Raw genomic sequence first — 25,381 nt, 5'->3', positions numbered from 1 at the left:
ACTTTATACATAATTTAAAAGCAGTGTAAGGGAGATGATGTATTTGATTTATCTCCCTTACACTGCTTTAAATTATGTTTTGTACTAAAGTATTTGTCCATTAACCAGGACAACCTTGTTTTTCACCCTTTTTTGCCCCTAATTCCTAAACGGTTTGAGCCATAACCCCCCAAAGCAAATCCTAACCATCCCTTTGTGGTATGGAAACTTGTAGTATAATTTCAGAGAGATCCATACACCGTTCCAGTTATTGTCTGGAAACTAGAAAATGCTTATTTTTTGGCCCCTTTTTGGCCCCTAATTCCTTAACTGTTGGTACCATAACCCCCAAAATCAATCCCAACCTTCCTTTTGTGGTATTTAACCTTATGGTAAAATTTCAAAAAGATCCATTCACTTAAACTAAAGTTAGAGTGCGAAAACCAATGTGTCTTCGGACGACGACGCCGGACGACGACGCCAGACAACTACGACGAAGACGCCAACGTCATACCAATATACGACCACAAAATTTTTTTGCAGTCGTATAAAAATCAAACATTTGGTACACATATACTTGTGAAACATACCTTTAGCTTCTGACATAAAGAGCATGAAAACCATCCAAACAAATACCCACATTATGTATACTACCAATTTTGGTATTTCAAATTCTGAAAAAGATAAAAAGATAATCTAAAATTACAAAGTTTACATTCTAGTTTTAATAACTCAATTTTAAAAATTGTCATAGACAATACAATGCATGAATTCCTAGATCAGAATAACAAAGGCTATTACATAAATAAAAGTTCATAATGATCTTGTTTTTCATTGATCATGAACATTTATACATGCACAACTATATATATGCAAGCCAATATGATTTTATGGTACAAAATGTATTCTTTTGGACGTTTAATTTTGGTGTGTCATTGGGTTGCTGTCTTATTGGTGTATACCCCAAATCTCTTTTTATTCATAGCTGTACTTCTGTTTTTTAACTCATTGAATACTTTTAAAAAGGAGAAGGATTGATTGCTAAAAAAATAAAATGCTTCCCTGAGCACAGCTGGATACGACAGCAGAGGTCCAATCCTGAACAGTTGGGGCAAAAATGGACACAATATTCGCGCTTGATACAGGTCTGAATTTGGATTGTAATTAAAAATATGACACATAATAGGTTTCTGACACAGAATAACTGTAGTCAAAGAGCTTAATTAGAATTGGTTATATGATTTGAATTTATATTCAATTTTTTGCAATATACTATGCTGTTGCGAATTGACCCTCCCCCCCCCAAAAAAAATAAATTTACCCCCCCTTTTTTTTGCTTTTGTGCAATACACTATGCTGTTGCATATTGACCCCGCCCCCCAAAAAAATTTTTTTTTTACCCCCTCCCTTTTTTTGGCAAAAAAAAATTATTTGAAGAATTTCTGAAAGCTGAAATGAGAAAAGATTGCCCCCCCAACCTTTTTTCACCCCCCCCCCCCCCCACTCCCCTTTTTCCCAAAAAAAAATCTTCACCTCAAGATATGGTCATAATCTCAATTCAAATTTCCAATGGAGTTTGCAACCATAATTACCAATTTAAATACATCATAAAAGTCTTAAAATAGAAAATGACATACATAATCATGGCTAAATTAATATTCCTTTAATAGTAACTTCTAAAAATTAATTGACAGCTAATCACCTCAAGACAATACAATATTTCTTTATACATAATTTAAAAGAAGTGTAAGGGAGGTAAATCAAAACATACACAACATTGTACTTTAAATGTGTTTGGATTACCTCCCTTACACTGCTTTTAAATTGTCCATTAACCAGGAAACCCTTGTTTTCCCCATTTTTTGCCCCTAATTCCTAAACGGTTTGAGCCATAACCCCCAAAAGTCAATCCTCACCATCTTTTTGTGGTATGGAAACTTGTGGTATAATTTTAGAGAGATCCATACACCATTCCACAAGTTATTGTCTGGAAACTAGAAAAATGCTTATTTGGGCCCCTTTTTGGCCCCTAATTCCTAAACTGTTAGGACTATAACCCCAAAATCAATCCCAACCTTCCTTTTGTGGTTATAAACATTGTGTTTAAATTTCATAGATTTCTATTCACATTTACTGAATTTATTGTCCGGAAATCAAATGTCTTCGGACGACAACGACGATGACGTGATACCAATATACGACCGCAAAATTTTTTGTGGTCGTATGAAAATTAATCCTACCAAAAGGCATTTCCAATATAATACATATATCATATGACATTGGATTTTTTATCCCAATAAAAAAAAAAAACATCAAATCCTGGATCCAACCCTGACATGTCTCAGTAATGTATAGTAAGGGGAAAGGATAATACCATACTATCCATCAGGAACTTACTAAATACCACAATCTTATACTGTTAAGGTAGATAGGGTTCTAAATTAAAGTCCATAAATTTTTTTAATGATTTAAATTGTCAAAATGTAGTTTATAACATGCTTTTTTCAAAATTATAATAAAAAATATGGGTAACCAGGCTTTTTTTCACGCTAGAGGTTGTGCAAAATTGTCAGATTTTGTATAGATTATGCATGGAAAACCCATTTTTGTATGATGAAAAGAAAACTACAACATAGAATTTTAAAATAAAATATGAGAAGATAGCTTTAATAATATGCTTTCAGATAATAAAAAGAAATAAATGTGGAAAGAGTCCATATGTGGACACAGATGATGCCCCCGCTTGCATATCATATAGTTATAAAGGGACATAACTGAAGAATGGTAAAAGTGACGCTACCCAAATTTGAACTTGATCTGAGTTTTGTGGTAATAAGCATTGTGTGTAAGTCTCATAACATTTGGTTGAGGCTAACTTAAGTAGAGAACAGAAACTAAAAATTCAGCAATGTTTCTATTTGTAAACACGCATAACTCTAGAACAGTTGTGTATAAGTTTCATAACATTTGGTTGAGACAAACTAAAGTTAGAGAACGGAAACGAAAAATTCAGCAATTTTTATGTTTATATAAAGTGGCATAACTCAATAATGGTTAAAGTGACACTACCCAAATTCAGCTTGATCTGTGTTTTATCAGTGGATGTCAAAATTAAACATTGCATTGTATAAAGCATTGATTGTAGTTGATTCAACTATAACCATGGACAAAGGAAGATAACTCCAATTTTAAAAATTACTTGATATTTAGAAGAAAATAAAAATTTTGCAATTTTTCCATTTATAAAGGGCATAAACTCTAGGATGGTTAAAATGACGCCACCAAAATTCAAACTTGATCTGTGTTTTGTGGTAATAAGCATTGTGTATAAGTTTCATAACATTTGGTTAAGGCGAACTTAAGTTAGAGAACGGAAACTAAAAATTTTGCAATTTTTCCATTTATAAAGGGGCATAACTCTAGAACGGTTAAAATGACACCACCAAAATTCAAACTTCATCTGTGTTTTGTGGTAATAAGCATTGTGTATAAGTTTCATAACATTTGGTTGAGGCAAACTCAAGTTAGAGAACGGAAACCAATTTTTGGACGTACGTACAGAGGGACAAGGGTAAAACTTAATGCTCCCACGGAGGTGGCATAAATATAGGTCACTGGACTCGTTTTCTTGCTACATAATAATAAACTGCTTCGCTGAGTGCAGCTGGATACGCCCGTAGAGATCCAACCCTGAACAGTTGGGGCAAAAATGGACACAATATTCAAGCTTGATACAGGTCTGAATTTGGATTGTAATTAAATATTTGACATATTATAGGTTTCTGAATAAATGTAGTCAAAGAACTTGAAATTGGTTATATGAATTGAATTTATATTCAATTAAAGATTTCTTGCTGTTGTGCAATACACTGTGCTGTTGCGCAATACTTAGTAAATCTGTTGTCAGACTATAAACAAATAAAGTTCAATTTCTTCTCAATGTCATATTTGAAATTTATGAAAATCAATAGGGAGATTACATCAATAGCTATAAATAATTCACAAAGGTTTCATGAGAACTGCTGAAAGCATTTTTGAGTTATTGTCCAAAAACTGGAAAATCCCCCCTTTTTTAATGAATAAAACCCCATAACTCAGAAATGTAAAATCTAAATTTATAAAATTCTAAAGGGAGCTTACATGATGACAACAGATATAAACAATTCACCAAAGTTTCATGAGAACTGCTGAAAGCATTTTTTAGTTATTGTCCGAAAACTGGAAAATCACCCTTTTTTATGAATAAAACCCTGTAACTCGGAAACGTAAAATCTAAAATTTTTAAAAATCGAAAGGCAGCTCATGTCAATAGATATCAACAATTCACCAAAATTTCTTGCAAGTTGGTGAAAACATTCTTGAGTTATTGTCGGAAAACTGGAAAATCCCCCCTTTTTTAATGAATAAAACCCCAGAACTCAGAAACGGTAAATCTGAAATTTATTTCATGAAAGGAAGCTCATGTCAATAGATATATGATAAAGCACATACTTTTCAATATTAACATGAAAAGTCTAACACATTTTCACATTTTATTAAGCTATACCATAATAGGATAATGTGGTTGTAATTTGGTTTAATTGACGCCCAAGGTGAAAATATCAAAATTAGACACACCAAAATAAAACTTTCAGATTTATCAATGCAGATTCTTGATTATCAAATGTAAAATATTAGGAGTATAAAGATCTTAATCAAACAATAAAATTAGCCAACATATATATACATGTATAATTTAATTGTTTTTAATGAAAAGAAAAACACTTGCATTAATTATGAACAAATATTGCTATCAATAATCCTTCTTTCTTTTCAGATCAATAGAATTTCACTGTACACTTAAATTAATAGAATGTTAACTTAAAATATAATATATGCTGCATGCTCATGCAGTTCTAATATACACTCAATGGTGCAGGGTATATTATATTTGAAGTCTAAATTTTATCAATTCAAGTGTGAGTAAAAAGACAAGAATCAGTGTTTACGATATATTTAAACTTATTATAATCTTTCTTCTAATACATGTACATCTAAGTAATGTTTTGGTTTACTAATACAACTGTGGCCTGGCTGTGGGATAAAAAACTACTTTACTGAAGAAAAAAATTTGACAAACAGTCATAAATAGTGTATATAGTCGTTGTGATAAAAGAGAACATGGAGAATAAAGTCTTTAAAATGTTTCAAACAAAAATTCGTAAGGGTTCCGCGGAACCCGGTCTCTCACCTACTTTTGCTGTTAGTCGCAGGCTCAACAAAAATGGGGAAATAATTATTAAAAATTTTCCTCTAGATACTATCTTTTGAATGTAAGAAGCTTCTGTTTAAGTTTGGTAAGAATCCAGGATGGTTTATGAATCTAATAAATGTTTTAAAAACTTTAACTGCATACTGTATGTAATGTTAACGGGAAGAATAAAATGCTCCGCTGGGCGCAGCTTGATACGACCGCAGCAGTCGAACCCTGAACAGTTGGGGCAAGTATGGACACAACATTCAAGCTTGATACAGCACTGAATTTGGATTGTGATTAAATATTTGCCACAGCATAGGTTTCTGACACAGAATGAATGTGGTCTAAGAACTTAAATTTTTTTAATTGACCTATTCAAACCATATCATTATTATTTGCTTTTACATATAAATCAGAAATAACCAATTTAAAATGGAAAATTAAAAAAAAAAAAAAATCCCTCCCCCAAAATTTTTGAACCCACTTATGATTCAATCCCAGCCTTCCCATTGTAGTATGGTACCTTGCAATACAATTTCAGAGAGATCCATACACTTGAACACAAGTTATTGTCTGGAAACTAGAAAAATGCTTGTTTTTAGGCCCCTTTTTGGCCCCAAATTCCTAAACGTTTAGGGCAATTACTCCCAAACTCAAACCCAGCTTTCCCTTTGTGATATGGAACCTTGTAGTACAATTTCATAAAAATCTATACACTTACACACAAGTTATTGTCCTGAAACTAGAAAAATGCTTGTTTTTTGTTCCTTTTTGGCCCCTCATTCCTAAAATTTTGAGGCAATTACCCCCAAAATCAATCCTAGCCTTCCCTTTGTGGTATGGTACCTTGCAGTACAATTTCAGAGAGATCCATACACTTGAACACAAGTTATTGTCTGGAAACTAGAAAAATGCTAATTTTTGGCACCTTATTCCTAAACGTTTTGGGCAATTACCCCCAAACTCATTTCCAGCTTTCCCTTTGTGATATGGTACCTTGCAGTACAATTTCAGAGGGATCCATACACTTGAACACAAGTTATTGTCTGGAAACTAGAAAAATGCTTGTTTTTTGCCCCTTTTTTGGCCCCGAATTCCTAAAATTTTGAGGCAATTACCCCCAAAATCAATCCCAGCATTTCCTTTGTGATATGGAACCTTGAGGTAAAATTTCAGAGAGATCCATACACTAACACACAAGTTATGTCTGGAAGTTACAAAAATGCTTATTTTTGGCCCCTAATTCCATAACTGTTGATACCATAACCCCCAAAATCAATCCCAACCTTCCTTTTGAGGTATTGAACCTTATGGTAAAATTTCATAGAGATCCATTCACTTAAACTAAAGTTAGAGTGCGAAAACCAATGTGTCTTCGGATGACGACAACGATGACTACGCCAACGTCAAAGTCCATTTATAAGTAATATACAGAAAAACAGGAAATTTTTTTTTTACAAAATTTCCTTGTAGATACTAGCTTTTGATCATAAACAAGCTTCTGTCCAAGTTTGGTACAAATCCAGGATAGTTTAAGAAAGTTACTAAAATTTTGAAAACTTTAACCACAGAGTGAATGTAATGTTAACTGGTAGAAAAATTAAGTCCATTTATAAGTAAAATACAGATAAACAGGATTTTTTTTTTAACAAAATTTACTTTTGAGTACTATCTTATGATCATAAACAAGCTTAAAAAAAAATCTGTCCAAGTATGGTACAAATCCAGGATAGTTTAAGAAAGTTATTAAAATTTGAAAAACTTTAACCACAGAGTGAATGTAATGTTAACTGGCAGAAAAACTAAGTCCATTTATGAGTAATATATGGATAAACAGGATTTTTTTTTTACAAAATTTACTTCTGGATACTATCTTGTGATCATAAACAAGCTTCTGTCCAAGTTTGGTAGAAATCCAGGATAGTTTAAGAAAGTTATTAAAATTTGAAAAACTTTAACCACAGAGTGAATATTTGTGGACGCCGCCGCTGATGACGCCGACCGAATGTAGGATCGCTATGTCTCGCTTTTGCGACAAAAGTCGCAGCTCGACAAAAAGTATCACTTTTCCATCATCATGATCATGACCATGAAAAGGAACTAGTTGGTTGCCATTCATCTACACCATGTACACTTAACACCATATCATACATGTAATAGATTTTCTTAATTGATTACCTGGTATAATTGATTGATCTATTGTTTGTTGTTTGCTAAACATCCAGTGGCAATTATTTCATGTAAATACATGCAGAGAAACTACTCACAATTAATGCAATAAGTAGGTTCTGCAAGGAAGAAGACCAATTCTCACTATGGATTTTTGAAGACGAGTCCAACAGTGTGAAAATGACATTTTATTGCTATATATATATATACATCTAATTTATTATTTGAGTCTCAATTAATGACAAAATAGAGCAAGGAAATGACATCAAATTTAATTACTGTTATAAACTTATTATACACTGATGATACAATGTACATGATGTATATATGTGCTCAGTGGACACAACATTTTACAACTTGATGCATCTTTGGACTCACCACTTTTCAAAAAGATAAGTCCAGGACTCATGGACTTCCCATAGTGAAAACCCTGAATAAAGGGCAAGAAAATATGACTGTCCCTAGAAAACAATGGTATTTTAGATACATGTAGGGGCAAACATGTCTGCCTTGCAACAGACTATGGACCCATCAAAGATTTATTTAAAGTGCTTAATTCATGTAATTCACAACAATGATTGAAAATATGGGAGTTAGAATGCATGGTTGTAGTAGTGATAGTAAAATTGTATAATCATATAATCTGTTTACATTTAAATAAATACTTTAGCAAAATTGAAAGTTAGTAAAAATTTGTAATATTTGTTTTCAAAATGGACTTGTAAGTTGTGATGAATAATTCATGAAAAATTTGCCATTGGATGCATGTTAAGTAAACAAAAGTATGTGCTCCATGCCTTCAAATTAACTTTTATTACTTTATAGGAATTAAGTTATTCTAGAAAGACATGACTCAATCCTGTGCACTGAAGTCAGCAGCAAAAATAAGATCCAGACATGCCATTTCCTGAATAATGGGGGTTTCCCCAACATAAGGAGTAAACCTGACACTTAAAAATCTCCAATTATAAATATATACTGAATGGCTTATGCCTCATAATGCATTCAAATGAGTTAAAATGGCATTTATTTGCTTATAAACTCATTCACAACTATGATATATTAGATTAGAACCACTTAAAAGAGATGCATAATCTGAGGTCCCCTTGTGCTTGAAATCTGCCTACTATAAATAAGACCTCAGGATTATATTTTTTATCAAATGTTCATGTTTACATTCAGATTGTTGAAAGTCTTAAAAATTACTGAACTGAATTCAATAACCAAACCAAATTACAGGAATTAATGGTTGATTTAATTCAATACAATTGAGTTATCACCCATAAATCTTGATTTAATCATGTTAATATTGAAGAAGTATTTATTTTGTAAGAAACTGAAATTATTGCTACATGTAAATAAAGAATTTACAAAGAAAAGCATAATTGTAGCCAGTGGGAAAATAATTATGGTCTAAAAATTAAGGCCCTCTAATATACATCTTTGATAGCCAAGGGTTACAATTAGACACCCTGAAGAGGAGTGGGTTGGGTCGTTACCCTTGGCTAGCAAAGATGTCTTATATAGAGATACATATAACCCCTTGTCTAAAAGGAAGAAATTTGTCAGAACTGAGAACAGGTTATAGCAGATTAAATAAATACAGAAACCAAATAGGTCAGTCCCTCGCGCCATAATATTGTGAATGAGGTGAAGAAGAAACAACAGAACATTTATTAAGTACTATACTGCCCAAGACACCATCATGAAACAGAAGATATGCTAAGACAAATGGAAATGCTGAACGTCCCAAAAGACATGATGTCACATTACATGTATCACCAAAGAGAGAAAGCTACAAAGCAACAACTCAAATTGTCAGGGCTGCCAAGTCTCACACATTTAGCGTGAGACTCACGCATTTTCATGCTTAGTTGGCGGCATTTTCCTTTGATCTATTGTTTTTTCTCTTTGATCTTTACAATTTTAGCCAAATCTCACGCATTTGCTTCATGAAAAGTTGGCATATGTGCATTGTAGGGGGATATATAGCAAGATCATGGCGATTTCAAGAACTGACAAGCCCTGAAATTGAAGGAAGCAGGACAAATCGCCCCACTGGCAAATCGCCCCACACCAAATCGCCCCACTTTTTCACCAACTCGCCCCACTTTTAAAAAAATCGCCCCAAACTGGTTTACCAACTCGCCCCACTTTTTAAAAAATCGCCCCACTTGTGAAAAGGGTTAAATCCCGTTAATTTTACTCCTGCCAACTCGCCCCACTTAATGAAAAAAGGTAAAATCATACCTGTGAAAAGGGTTAAATCTCGGTAATTTTACTCCTGCCAACTCGCCCCACTTAATAAAAAAAAAGGTAAAATCTAGATGAATATATAATTTTCAGGTCTGCCAACTCGCCCCACTTAAATGAAAACTAATCTACACAGAATACAAAAAAAAAAGAAAATTCATTAAATTATTATTATTGAAATTAAATGATGTTTCACTTTTTTAAAATATAGTTGTAAATACATTATCTATTATCATGTAATTTTCGTAATGTTACTTTCAAGTAAATACCAAAGAGAATGTCCATTCATTCATTTACAATAAGCGTGTGTCATGTTTTTGTTTTTGTTAGTAAACACGAGTAGTCACCAATAAAAATATTTGAGTTAGTTTGAATTTAATCTTAATTCAAAAATGGAAAAAACTAAGCAGTAATTAAACACATTTTTTTCTTATATCCTTGCATGAAACAATTTGACACGTGTATATACGATAGCACGTGCCATCCATTCAAATTCTATTTATGTTTGATATCTCATTCTGTATATTGATGTAATGAGACACGTGTTTTATTTTGCCAGAGACATATAATAAAGTCTCTGATTTTGCCAATATCCAATCCAAATTCACGTAGTTATATATTCCTGTAAACCCATTCCAAAATGTATATCATTATATTACTATTATTGATATTATAATGTTATATTGATTAAACATTATTATAATCATTTTCTATTGATTATTATTCAATCATTATTATTTTCTTAATTGGTATTATTAATTTAATCTCATTTCATTAGGTATTGATTTTATTTATAAGTGGGGCAGGGACATAGACATACATTTGTACAACGGGATTGCATCTTTTTTCATAAGTGGGGCGAGTTGGTATTACTAAATTCGTCGTGGTTTATCTTTTTGTCATGAGTGGGGCGAGTTGGCAGACCTTATTTCAGCGGGATTTTAATCCTTTTCATAAGTGGGGCAAGTTATCCAACCTGTTTTCAATGGGATTTTACCCTTTTCATAAGTGGGGCGAGTTGGCAAACAAAAGTGGGGCTATTTTTTAGAAAGTGGGGCGAGTTGGTGAAAAAGTGGGGCGATTAGGTGTGGGGCGATTTTCCAGTGGGGCGATTTGTCATGGATTCAAATTGAATCCCGATCCTGTGCCTTAACATCGGAAGTACCGCCAGAAATTACCATGTGCAACGCTGTACCATAAAATAAAAATAAAAAAAAAACAGTACAGAGAGACAAGTTGTGTCAACTTTGATATTAGTATCAGGATTGTTTTTATAATCAGGTCTTGGTAATCCCTTTTGTGAAGGCTCTACACATGCTGCACAAGATATAAACTGACACAACATAAGTATCAAAATAATCAAGAGCTTTTTGCATCTTCTTGTTGTGTTTCTTACTTTTTAAATAAACAAACCTGAAGCTCTGTCCACCACTCTGTCGATCCCTTCTAGTCTATCAAAGTTCTAATTTTAGCAAAAGGGATTTCCATTAGGGTTACACTAATGTCCTGACCAATGTCCTGACTAATGTCCTGACTAATATGAAAAATGCTAATAACTATTTTGTTCTTTGAAGGATCAACTTCAAATTTGATGTCAAGGAAGATTATAACATTACATATATAAATATAAGGAAAAATATATAAAAAAATAATTTAAAGTGTTGTAAAACTTGACCTGACCAAAGTCGACTCTGCCCTGACTAATGTCCTGACTGATGTAAAATTGCTAATTTCTTTTTTGTTCTTCGAAGGATCGACTTCAAATTTGATGTCAAGGAAGATTATACCATTAGATATATGGATAAAAGAAAAAATATAGAATTTTTTTTTTTTAAGGGTTAGAAAACTTGACCTGACCAACGTCGACTCTGCCCTGACTAATGTTCTGCCCGATGTAAAAATGTTAATCACTTTTTTTATTATTGAAAGAATTGACTTAAAGTTCGTTACCAAGGAAGAATATAACATAAAAAATATGAATTTATGAAAAAAAAATGTTTGTTAATTTTTGAAATGTTAGATAACTTGACCTGACCAACTTTATCTTTGCCATGGTGAATGTCCTGACCGATATAAAAATGCCAATAACTTTTTTGTTGTTGAAAGGGATATTATCAAGTTTGGTATCAGGGAAGATGACAACATTTAGTAATAGACTTTAAAAAAAAAATTGTAAAAAAAAAATAATTTTAAAGGTAAAAAAAACTCGACCTGACCAATCTATACTTTGTCCTCGCCAATGTCCTGACCGATAAAAAAATATAACTGTTTTTTTTTTCTCAAAAGTGAGAATAAACTTCTTTGAATTTTATCAATATTCCATTTTTTTTATAAAATAGTTAAGAAAGAAGGTGCACTTTTTAATTTTAAGCAACATGGAACTTGAAATGATCACAATTAACCCCTATCAAAACTTCACAGAAACTGTTTTAATTCTTGCCTTGTATAATCATGAAAACATATTTATCCAATCCCCTCAAAAACACAACATTCAAAGTATTTTTTTTTTTGTTAATTTGAAATGATTTGGTAAATATGATTACTGGTTGTTGACAGTGAGTACTGACCCCTACTTTCATAATTCTATAAACTTGGTTAAGTGTAAATTAATTACTGATTTATTAAACCATATTAAATAATTATAAAAGTGATATGTGATTAGATAACCTTATGTATGATGATTAAGATACTTAGTAAATGCACTTTTCCTACTTTCAAAAATTAAAATGATATAGATGTACAGAATTCAATAAAGTCAAAAGACAGGGACATGAACAATTAAAATTTAATCACACCTATATTAATTACAGTTAACACAAATTGCAGTGTTTACTTACCTATATTTTCTTTTTATTTCACTCAATTTCTGTTTTTTTAGTTAATGAGGGATTAAATATACAGTGTCAAATAACATAAATAAGGACAGGAAATGGGCTTCGTTTGATTTCAAAATAATGTTTATACAAGTAATCAAAGTAAAATTATGTTAGAATCACATACTTATAGAAATATAAACATTTAAAACATAATTTTATCATGTCACTGTCCTTTTGCTTTCTTCTATACATCTTTTCATTTCAATTAATTAAAAGTGCATCTTCTTTCTTAACTATATTTAAAAAATGAAGTATTAATATAATTTAAAGAAGTCTATTCTGTCTATTGAGAGAGAAAAACCCAGATATATTTATATTTGTCTTTTTTCATCGGTTAGGACACTGGCGAGGACAAGGTAACCCTAGATCAGGTCAAGGTTGTTTTACCTTTTAAATATTTTTTTTACAATTTTTTTTTTACATTCTTATACTAAGTGTTGTAATCTTCCCTGATACAAATCTTGGTAATATCCCTTTCAACAACAAACAAGTTATTGGCATTTTTATATCGGTCAGGACATTCATCATAGCAAAGATCAAGTTGGTCAGGTCAAGTTTTCTAACATTTCAAAAATTAGCAAAATTTTTTTTTCATAAATTCTTATATTTAATGTTATCATCTTCTTTGGTAACGAACTTTAAGTCAATTGTTTCTATAATAAAAAAGTGATTAACATTTTAACATCGGTCAGGACATTAGTCAGGGCAGTGTCGACGTTGGTCAGGTCAAGTTTTCTAACTCTTTAAATTAATTTTTTTCATATTTTTTTTTTTATTCATATATTTAATGCTATAATCTTCCTTGACATCAAATTTGAAGACGATCCTTTGAAAAACAAATAAGAAATTAGCAATTTTACATCGGTCAGGACATTAGTCAGGGCAGAGTCGACTTTGGTCAGGTCAAGTTTTACAACACTTTAAATTATTTTTTTTATATATTTTTTCTTTTATTCATATATTTAATGCTATAATCTTCCTTGACATCAAATTTGAAGTCGATCCTTTGAAGAACAAATAAGAAATTAGCAATTTTACATCGGTCAGGACATTAGTCAGGGCAGAGTCGACTTTGGTCAGGTCAAGTTTTACAACACTTTAAATTATTTTTTTATATATTTTTTCTTTTATTCCTATATTTAATGCTATAATCTTCCTTGACATCAAATTTGAAGTCGAGCCTTTGAAGAACAAAAAAGAAATTAGCAATTTTACATCGGTCAGGACATTAGTCAGGGCAGAGTCGACTTTGGTCAGGTCAAGACTTTCAACACTTTAAATTATTTTTTTATATATTTTTTCTTATATTTATATATGTAATGTTATAATCGTCCTTGACATCAAATTTGAAGTTTATACTTCAAAGAACGAAAAAGTTATAAGCATTTTTCATATTGGTCAGGACATTAGTCAGGACATTGGTCAGGACATTAGTGTAACCCTTTCCATTAAAAAATTAAACCACTCACGGTTGGGCACGGAATTTCCGGGTACAATGATGTCAATGTACAGCTAAAAAAGACAAGTTGATTATGTCTGGGGCTATTACACTAACGGCACTGGAAACTGATCAATCTGTTGAGATTGCACTATCCCGATAGCGGATTATTGATTGTTTGTTTTGATAGACAGCTTATCGTGTCACGTATATAATAGTCCTAGATTATGTTTACAAACATAATTATTATACACCTATAATATATTTGGATTTTCTACTATTTTTATTTCTAATAATTTGAATATAATGATTCAATTTTTTTTTTACATGTTTATTCTATCATTTTGTCTACCTCTTCATTTAAAAAAAATGGTATTGAGGACCATTAATTAAAATTTATACGGAAAAATCCTACACACTGGGATTAATAGATAATACATGAATTAGTCCCGGTCCCAGCTAGAAATTAACAGTTTATTGAGTCTCTTTTACTTTGTGCATAGACTGACATATCCCGGCACAGGCGCTTCAGGGGAATGGACCCCACCCCCATTTTTTCTCTCCCTCTCTCTTTATATTATACACATATATATAAGCTGCGTCGGAAAGAAATCGATCTTATGCAAGTGCATGCACGTATACATGTACATGTATACGAATTTGGTTGATTTTGGAACATTCAAATACGAAATGAAAGCTGAATTTTGGTCTATTTTGTAAGATTCTTATATTAGGAATTCACAGTTGTATGTAAAATCAGAATATATATCGCGAGTCCTGAACTTAAAACATAGGTCCGATCCTTAACAAATACTACCTATATATTATATATACTTCGTCTCTAATTTAGCCAAACAATGTTAGAACTGCAAATGTGTGTTTTTCATTGAGCGGGATTCGAACCCTTGCATCTGAGACATCGTGGCAACGTTTTTACACCGCCTGCACTGTGTCCAGCGCCCTATACCACTCGACCAACTAGGCTATATAAAATATAGTTTTCTTTGATCGAGTAATGCCTTTCCTCGTCGGCTTTATCTAGGGATGTAACACAGTACATGATGTATAGTGGCAAGTAGTTTGTCTGTCGTAAAGGATGATTATTTCACTTACCATGCCGTCACATCAAATAAAAATGTTATTACGTCTAAATATGTGACAATTTTACGACAGACGTTCTCCATCGGATAACTTGTGGTTATACAGGACTAACACCAAAATTTATATATACATGTACTTCGTCTTAAATTTGGCCTATAAATGTTAGATCAATGTACATGATGTATATATCAACCCGAGGAGAAACAAAAAGGTCGAGTAGTATGCCTCACAGGATCATCTTCTGGAAGTCAGATAGATATTTGTCAAAATGATCATATCTTGCTTACTTTAACCACCCATAATGGCAGGTGTGGTTCCAGGATTTGAAAGGGAGGCTAAAAAGCTATACAAGCTCTATGCATTTATCATAATATGTATAGGTCCCCTCTAAATTATCCGCCTCTGTCGACAGACATCAACTCAAAGTAGTGGTTCATTCGAACAACTGATTTTAAACTCTTTTCCTTGTGTAATATACGGGGCTCATCTAGAAATTCTGAAAGATTGTATTAAACCATGTTGACTGAAACATGTCATCATGATAATAAACATGCCAAGAAATTGCCTTCGTTGAAATTTTGCAAACATCCCATAGAGCAAATTACATGGATGATTAATATTGACCATTTGGTATATGGCCGTGTTCTAAGCGACACGTACTTGCAGGTCATAAATTAATTTGTTGAATGAAATCAAATCTTTAAATACTAATAGGTGCCGTAGGAGGTCCACCGGAATTTTTAGCGAGGATTTCTTGGCATGTAACAGATAGAAAACTCAGGATTACAATTTATAGAACAGACAAGGGGCAGTGGCAAATATTTCGTGTATATTATGAACACAGAGAAGATTACCCCGGCACCCTTTGCAAAAAAAAATCCTTCTTTTTCTTCTATGTGCCTTCGGACTTTATGTTTTGAACTGTAGTTTCACTTTCCATATTCGGTATTCATTCTAATGTAAGCTCCACGTGGCAAAAATCACGTGATGCAGGAATGTAGTATCTTGGAGTTAGGCTATTTCTTTCTTTTCGGGCGGGGACTCCAAGCAGACAACATGCATTTATATAACGGCACTGTAGATTTTCTTATTAAATAAAGAAAGTTCCCGGTCCGGTACACGAATAGATTGGTTAGAAAGCAAGGTTTTAATTTTAATTAGATTGAAAAGCCTTTAAGTTATTTGGGTGTTGAAATTGGAGAGCACCAAACAAAGAAAAGGGGGGGGGGGGGTTGTTCCACAGGGAATATTTTTATCTTATGAACTCAACATTCGAAAGTTTTTTTTTTATTTAATTAAAAGAGAGAAAAACAAATGTAAGACAAATTGTGAATGGTCTTATGTTTCTTTATCCCGTGATGGAATCTCGCATATATCTGGTTTACCGTCAAACCGAGCACATGTCTTTTTGGTTATTTCTGTCACTAGGTGGCTGTCTCATTGACGTTTACCCCATATTTTTTCATTGAAGCACAATGCCCACGTACATTGTATATGTTTTAGAACATGAAGTTAAGGTTTCAATCCATGAATAATAAAGTGAAAAAATAGCAAAAAAAGAGACTCAAAGAACTAAATAGAAAAAGACGAAATGATCTGATTTTCAAAAATGACCTGTTTGGTCGCTCGTAATCGATTGTCTACAAATATAGTTCCTATCATTTGAAATGAATGTAAACTTTAATATATGTGGGGTTTTTTTTCATATAAAATTTTATGGTTAAAATTATTAGTTATGTTATTTCTTTTATAGTGGATTTTAAGATATTTTTTATTATGCTTTAGAACATTAGGGCATTGTGGGACTATGTGTCAAAGGTGTATGATTGAGGGGCAACTCGTTCTATAAAAGCCGTGACTGGTCGCATGTGTCTTGTGACATCATTTCATATCTAAGCAGTCCCAAATAAGTACATTTTTGAGTATACGCCAAGACGAGCATCAGATTTTCAACTTTTGTTTTATTTTGTAGACTGTGTACCTCAAATTTTTTAACTGAAAAAAAAAATGTCTTCATCGGGAACTCTCCAGCTGAAACCTACACTCTTCAGTTTAGCAGGGACAATACTCTGTTTTTTAATTTTGTCATTTTTGCGCATGGGATCGTTAAAGACACTGTCAGTGGTTCAAAGTATTGCTTGTCAAAGACATGTCTACTAAGTTAGCGAATGCTGCATTCGAACAGGGACTGTTCTATTCATTCTCAGAAATTTTGCAATCTTTTGACATAGAAATTACCCTTTTCTGTTTAAAATAGATATTCTACATTATAAGGTGTCGACATTAAGTTAGTAATGGAACTTGATTAACTTTGAAAAGTTTAATTTGTTTTAAGCCTTAAACAAAAGGTTGCCACATATGTTATATGATGGACACACCAACCTTTAAAGACAGGTCCCTTTAATGTTGCCTTATCCTCGGAAATCTTAAATATCTGCTCAATACTTATTGCTTTCCCCTAAAGTAGCTGACAAATATTTAAAATTGTTCTGCTTTAAAATTCATCTATTCTCCTAGTTATTCAAAATTATTAGAGGTTAAGCTTTTTCATGTCCAACGGCACATATTACAGTGTTATCCGGATTCACCATTATACGATGCGGGAAAATTGCTATTGTCAAATTCAATTTAAAAAAAATAGATTCGTGTTTAAAAAAACTACGAGATGTGTTTGAAACGTCTAAGATGTACAGTGATTGATGTATTCATTGTTGGTCTTTAACGCCACTTTTATCATTATTTGCTATTTCATGGTGACCAGCTTTTTTTTGTGTGTAGAAAGCTGGGACGCCCGGAGAGAACCACTGACCTTCGGCAAGGAAACTGTCAATCCTAGTCAATTAAGATTGGAGTCGAACCAAGCTACCACGTGTAGGGTTCGAACTCTGAGATAAGCAATGAAGCAGTAATTTTCACTAATGAAAGAAACTTGTTTCTCACTTTCTCCAGTTTTCGTTTGATATATAGTTTTATTTTCTATTATTCAAGTTGAAGAAGCCAAGACGTTTTAAAAATGAATTGAAGAAAAAAAGGTAGCCAAGTGCATAGTTCTTTCAAACATATTCTTTTATCGCTGAGATGCTGTCTCGTCATGCCAAGAAATTGCCTCCGTTGAAATTTTGCAAACATCCCATAGAGCAAATTACATGGATGATTAATATTGACCATTTGGTATATGGCCGTGTTCTAAGCGACACGTACTTGCAGGTCATAAATTAATTTGTTGAATGAAATCAAATCTTTAAATACTAATAGGTGCCGTAGGAGGTCCACCGGAATTTTTAGCGAGGATTTCTTGGCATGTAACAGATAGAAAACTCAGGATTACAATTTATAGAACAGACAAGGGGCAGTGGCAAATATTTCGTGTATATTATGAACACAGAGAAGATTACCCCGGCACCCTTTGCAAAAAAAAATCCTTCTTTTTCTTCTATGTGCCTTCGGACTTTATGTTTTGAACTGTAGTTTCACTTTCCATATTCGGTATTCATTCTAATGTAAGCTCCACGTGGCAAAAATCACGTGATGCAGGAATGTAGTATCTTGGAGTTGGGCTATTTCTTTCTTTTCGGGCGGGGACTCCAAGCAGACAACATGCATTTATATAACGGCACTGTAGATTTTCTTATTAAATAAAGAAAGTTCCCGGTCCGGTACACGAATAGATTGGTTAGAAAGCAAGGTTTTAATTTTAATTAGATTGAAAAGCCTTTAAGTTATTTGGGTGTTGAAATTGGAGAGCACCAAACAAAGAAAAGGGGGGGGGGGGGTTGTTCCACAGGGAATATTTTTATCTTATGAACTCAACATTCGAAAGTTTTTTTTTTATTTAATTAAAAGAGAGAAAAACAAATGTAAGACAAATTGTGAATGGTCTTATGTTTCTTTATCCCGTGATGGAATCTCGCATATATCTGGTTTACCGTCAAACCGAGCACATGTCTTTTTGGTTATTTCTGTCACTAGGTGGCTGTCTCATTGACGTTTACCCCATATTTTTTCATTGAAGCACAATGCCCACGTACATTGTATATGTTTTAGAACATGAAGTTAAGGTTTCAATCCATGAATAATAAAGTGAAAAAATAGCAAAAAAAGAGACTCAAAGAACTAAATAGAAAAAGACGAAATGATCTGATTTTCAAAAATGACCTGTTTGGTCGCTCGTAATCGATTGTCTACAAATATAGTTCCTATCATTTGAAATGAATGTAAACTTTAATATATGTGGGGTTTTTTTTCATATAAAATTTTATGGTTAAAATTATTAGTTATGTTATTTCTTTTATAGTGGATTTTAAGATATTTTTTATTATGCTTTAGAACATTAGGGCATTGTGGGACTATGTGTCAAAGGTGTATGATTGAGGGGCAACTCGTTCTATAAAAGCCGTGACTGGTCGCATGTGTCTTGTGACATCATTTCATGTCTAAGCAGTCCCAAATAAGTACATTTTTGAGTATACGCCAAGACGAGCATCAGATTTTCAACTTTTGTTTTATTTTGTAGACTGTGTACCTCAAATTTTTTAACTGAAAAAAAAAATGTCTTCATCGGGAACTCTCCAGCTGAAACCTACACTCTTCAGTTTAGCAGGGACAATACTCTGTTTTTTAATTTTGTCATTTTTGCGCATGGGATCGTTAAAGACACTGTCAGTGGTTCAAAGTATTGCTTGTCAAAGACATGTCTACTAAGTTAGCGAATGCTGCATTCGAACAGGGACTGTTCTATTCATTCTCAGAAATTTTGCAATCTTTTGACATAGAAATTACCCTTTTCTGTTTAAAATAGATATTCTACATTATAAGGTGTCGACATTAAGTTAGTAATGGAACTTGATTAACTTTGAAAAGTTTAATTTGTTTTAAGCCTTAAACAAAAGGTTGCCACATATGTTATATGATGGACACACCAACCTTTAAAGACAGGTCCCTTTAATGTTGCCTTATCCTCGGAAATCTTAAATATCTGCTCAATACTTATTGCTTTCCCCTAAAGTAGCTGACAAATATTTAAAATTGTTCTGCTTTAAAATTCATCTATTCTCCTAGTTATTCAAAATTATTAGAGGTTAAGCTTTTTCATGTCCAACGGCACATATTACAGTGTTATCCGGATTCACCATTATACGATGCGGGAAAATTGCTATTGTCAAATTCAATTTAAAAAAAATAGATTCGTGTTTAAAAAAACTACGAGATGTGTTTGAAACGTCTAAGATGTACAGTGATTGATGTATTCATTGTTGGTCTTTAACGCCACTTTTATCATTATTTGCTATTTCATGGTGACCAGCTTTTTTTTGTGTGTAGAAAGCTGGGACGCCCGGAGAGAACCACTGACCTTCGGCAAGGAAACTGTCAATCCTAGTCAATTAAGATTGGAGTCGAACCAAGCTACCACGTGTAGGGTTCGAACTCTGAGATAAGCAATGAAGCAGTAATTTTCACTAATGAAAGAAACTTGTTTCTCACTTTCTCCAGTTTTCGTTTGATATATAGTTTTATTTTCTATTATTCAAGTTGAAGAAGCCAAGACGTTTTAAAAATGAATTGAAGAAAAAAAGGTAGCCAAGTGCATAGTTCTTTCAAACATATTCTTTTATCGCTGAGATGCTGTCTCGTCATGCCAAGAAATTGCCTCCGTTGAAATTTTGCAAACATCCCATAGAGCAAATTACATGGATGATTAATATTGACCATTTGGTATATGGCCGTGTTCTAAGCGACACGTACTTGCAGGTCATAAATTAATTTGTTGAATGAAATCAAATCTTTAAATACTAATAGGTGCCGTAGGAGGTCCACCGGAATTTTTAGCGAGGATTTCTTGGCATGTAACAGATAGAAAACTCAGGATTACAATTTATAGAACAGACAAGGGGCAGTGGCAAATATTTCGTGTATATTATGAACACAGAGAAGATTACCCCGGCACCCTTTGCAAAAAAAAATCCTTCTTTTTCTTCTATGTGCCTTCGGACTTTATGTTTTGAACTGTAGTTTCACTTTCCATATTCGGTATTCATTCTAATGTAAGCTCCACGTGGCAAAAATCACGTGATGCAGGAATGTAGTATCTTGGAGTTGGGCTATTTCTTTCTTTTCGGGCGGGGACTCCAAGCAGACAACATGCATTTATATAACGGCACTGTAGATTTTCTTATTAAATAAAGAAAGTTCCCGGTCCGGTACACGAATAGATTGGTTAGAAAGCAAGGTTTTAATTTTAATTAGATTGAAAAGCCTTTAAGTTATTTGGGTGTTGAAATTGGAGAGCACCAAACAAAGAAAAGGGGGGGGGGGTTGTTCCACAGGGAATATTTTTATCTTATGAACTCAACATTCGAAAGTTTTTTTTTTATTTAATTAAAAGAGAGAAAAACAAATGTAAGACAAATTGTGAATGGTCTTATGTTTCTTTATCCCGTGATGGAATCTCGCATATATCTGGTTTACCGTCAAACCGAGCACATGTCTTTTTGGTTATTTCTGTCACTAGGTGGCTGTCTCATTGACGTTTACCCCATATTTTTTCATTGAAGCACAATGCCCACGTACATTGTATATGTTTTAGAACATGAAGTTAAGGTTTCAATCCATGAATAATAAAGTGAAAAAATAGCAAAAAAAGAGACTCAAAGAACTAAATAGAAAAAGACGAAATGATCTGATTTTCAAAAATGACCTGTTTGGTCGCTCGTAATCGATTGTCTACAAATATAGTTCCTATCATTTGAAATGAATGTAAACTTTAATATATGTGGGTTTTTTTTTCATATAAAATTTTATGGTTAAAATTATTAGTCATGTTATTTCTTTTATAGTGGATTTTAAGATATTTTTTATTATGCTTTAGAACATTAGGGCATTGTGGGACTATGTGTCAAAGGTGTATGATTGAGGGGCAACTCGTTCTATAAAAGCCGTGACTGGTCGCATGTGTCTTGTGACATCATTTCATGTCTAAGCAGTCCCAAATAAGTACATTTTTGAGTATACGCCAAGACGAGCATCAGATTTTCAACTTTTGTTTTATTTTGTAGACTGTGTACCTCAAATTTTTTAACTGAAAAAAAAAATGTCTTCATCGGGAACTCTCCAGCTGAAACCTACACTCTTCAGTTTAGCAGGGACAATACTCTGTTTTTTAATTTTGTCATTTTTGCGCATGGGATCGTTAAAGACACTGTCAGTGGTTCAAAGTATTGCTTGTCAAAGACATGTCTACTAAGTTAGCGAATGCTGCATTCGAACAGGGACTGTTCTATTCATTCTCAGAAATTTTGCAATCTTTTGACATAGAAATTACCCTTTTCTGTTTAAAATAGATATTCTACATTATAAGGTGTCGACATTAAGTTAGTAATGGAACTTGATTAACTTTGAAAAGTTTAATTTGTTTTAAGCCTTAAACAAAAGGTTGCCACATATGTTATATGATGGACACACCAACCTTTAAAGACAGGTCCCTTTAATGTTGCCTTATCCTCGGAAATCTTAAATATCTGCTCAATACTTATTGCTTTCCCCTAAAGTAGCTGACAAATATTTAAAATTGTTCTGCTTTAAAATTCATCTATTCTCCTAGTTATTCAAAATTATTAGAGGTTAAGCTTTTTCATGTCCAACGGCACATATTACAGTGTTATCCGGATTCACCATTATACGATGCGGGAAAATTGCTATTGTCAAATTCAATTTAAAAAAAATAGATTCGTGTTTAAAAAAACTACGAGATGTGTTTGAAACGTCTAAGATGTACAGTGATTGATGTATTCATTGTTGGTCTTTAACGCCACTTTTATCATTATTTGCTATTTCATGGTGACCAGCTTTTTTTTGTGTGTAGAAAGCTGGGACGCCCGGAGAGAACCACTGACCTTCGGCAAGGAAACTGTCAATCCTAGTCAATTAAGATTGGAGTCGAACCAAGCTACCACGTGTAGGGTTCGAACTCTGAGATAAGCAATGAAGCAGTAATTTTCACTAATGAAAGAAACTTGTTTCTCACTTTCTCCAGTTTTCGTTTGATATATAGTTTTATTTTCTATTATTCAAGTTGAAGAAGCCAAGACGTTTTAAAAATGAATTGAAGAAAAAAAGGTAGCCAAGTGCATAGTTCTTTCAAACATATTCTTTTATCGCTGAGATGCTGTCTCGTCATGCCAAGAAATTGCCTCCGTTGAAATTTTGCAAACATCCCATAGAGCAAATTACATGGATGATTAATATTGACCATTTGGTATATGGCCGTGTTCTAAGCGACACGTACTTGCAGGTCATAAATTAATTTGTTGAATGAAATCAAATCTTTAAATACTAATAGGTGCCGTAGGAGGTCCACCGGAATTTTTAGCGAGGATTTCTTGGCATGTAACAGATAGAAAACTCAGGATTACAATTTATAGAACAGACAAGGGGCAGTGGCAAATATTTCGTGTATATTATGAACACAGAGAAGATTACCCCGGCACCCTTTGCAAAAAAAAATCCTTCTTTTTCTTCTATGTGCCTTCGGACTTTATGTTTTGAACTGTAGTTTCACTTTCCATATTCGGTATTCATTCTAATGTAAGCTCCACGTGGCAAAAATCACGTGATGCAGGAATGTAGTATCTTGGAGTTGGGCTATTTCTTTCTTTTCGGGCGGGGACTCCAAGCAGACAACATGCATTTATATAACGGCACTGTAGATTTTCTTATTAAATAAAGAAAGTTCCCGGTCCGGTACACGAATAGATTGGTTAGAAAGCAAGGTTTTAATTTTAATTAGATTGAAAAGCCTTTAAGTTATTTGGGTGTTGAAATTGGAGAGCACCAAACAAAGAAAGGGGGGGGGGGGGGTTGTTCCACAGGGAATATTTTTATCTTATGAACTCAACATTCGAAAGTTTTTTTTTTATTTAATTAAAAGAGAGAAAAACAAATGTAAGACAAATTGTGAATGGTCTTATGTTTCTTTATCCCGTGATGGAATCTCGCATATATCTGGTTTACCGTCAAACCGAGCACATGTCTTTTTGGTTATTTCTGTCACTAGGTGGCTGTCTCAATGACGTTTACCCCATATTTTTTCATTGAAGCACAATGCCCACGTACATTGTATATGTTTTAGAACATGAAGTTAAGGTTTCAATCCATGAATAATAAAGTGAAAAAATAGCAAAAAAAGAGACTCAAAGAACTAAATAGAAAAAGACGAAATGATCTGATTTTCAAAAATGACCTGTTTGGTCGCTCGTAATCGATTGTCTACAAATATAGTTCCTATCATTTGAAATGAATGTAAACTTTAATATATGTGGGTTTTTTTTTCATATAAAATTTTATGGTTAAAATTATTAGTTATGTTATTTCTTTTATAGTGGATTTTAAGATATTTTTTATTATGCTTTAGAACATTAGGGCATTGTGGGACTATGTGTCAAAGGTGTATGATTGAGGGGCAACTCGTTCTATAAAAGCCGTAACTGGTCGCATGTGTCTTGTGACATCATTTCATGTCTAAGCAGTCCCAAATAAGTACATTTTTGAGTATACGCCAAGACGAGCATCAGATTTTCAACTTTTGTTTTATTTTGTAGACTGTGTACCTCAAATTTTTTAACTGAAAAAAAAAATGTCTTCATCGGGAACTCTCCAGCTGAAACCTACACTCTTCAGTTTAGCAGGGACAATACTCTGTTTTTTAATTTTGTCATTTTTGCGCATGGGATCGTTAAAGACACTGTCAGTGGTTCAAAGTATTGCTTGTCAAAGACATGTCTACTAAGTTAGCGAATGCTGCATTCGAACAGGGACTGTTCTATTCATTCTCAGAAATTTTGCAATCTTTTGACATAGAAATTACCCTTTTCTGTTTAAAATAGATATTCTACATTATAAGGTGTCGACATTAAGTTAGTAATGGAACTTGATTAACTTTGAAAAGTTTAATTTGTTTTAAGCCTTAAACAAAAGGTTGCCACATATGTTATATGATGGACACACCAACCTTTAAAGACAGGTCCCTTTAATGTTGCCTTATCCTCGGAAATCTTAAATATCTGCTCAATACTTATTGCTTTCCCCTAAAGTAGCTGACAAATATTTAAAATTGTTCTGCTTTAAAATTCATCTATTCTCCTAGTTATTCAAAATTATTAGAGGTTAAGCTTTTTCATGTCCAACGGCACATATTACAGTGTTATCCGGATTCACCATTATACGATGCGGGAAAATTGCTATTGTCAAATTCAATTTAAAAAAAATAGATTCGTGTTTAAAAAAACTACGAGATGTGTTTGAAACGTCTAAGATGTACAGTGATTGATGTATTCA

At 33.0% G+C, this 25,381-nt stretch overlaps 1 protein-coding gene across 1 annotated transcript in view; it reads right to left on the bottom strand.

Moving 5' to 3' along the window:
* Window positions 1-11,096, bottom strand: part of LOC127702202 (uncharacterized) — an 82,860-nt gene extending 71,764 nt beyond the window's left edge. Inside the window, exons 1-2 of the mRNA XM_052206311.1 lie at window positions 11,051-11,096; window positions 570-653 (exon numbers count right to left, since the gene is read on the bottom strand). Coding sequence (XP_052062271.1) covers window positions 570-621 — 52 coding nt within the window. The 5' untranslated portion in view covers window positions 622-653; window positions 11,051-11,096. The remainder of the gene's footprint in view (window positions 1-569; window positions 654-11,050) is intronic.
* Window positions 11,097-25,381: the final 14,285 nt, after the last annotated feature.

Source organism: Mytilus californianus, unplaced genomic scaffold (genome assembly GCF_021869535.1).
Source record: "Mytilus californianus isolate M0D057914Y unplaced genomic scaffold, xbMytCali1.0.p SCAF_5, whole genome shotgun sequence".
Taxonomy (NCBI): Eukaryota; Metazoa; Mollusca; class Bivalvia; order Mytilida; family Mytilidae; genus Mytilus; species Mytilus californianus.
Note: the sequence above shows the minus strand (reverse complement) of the source record. Positions and strands in the feature narration are given on the sequence as shown.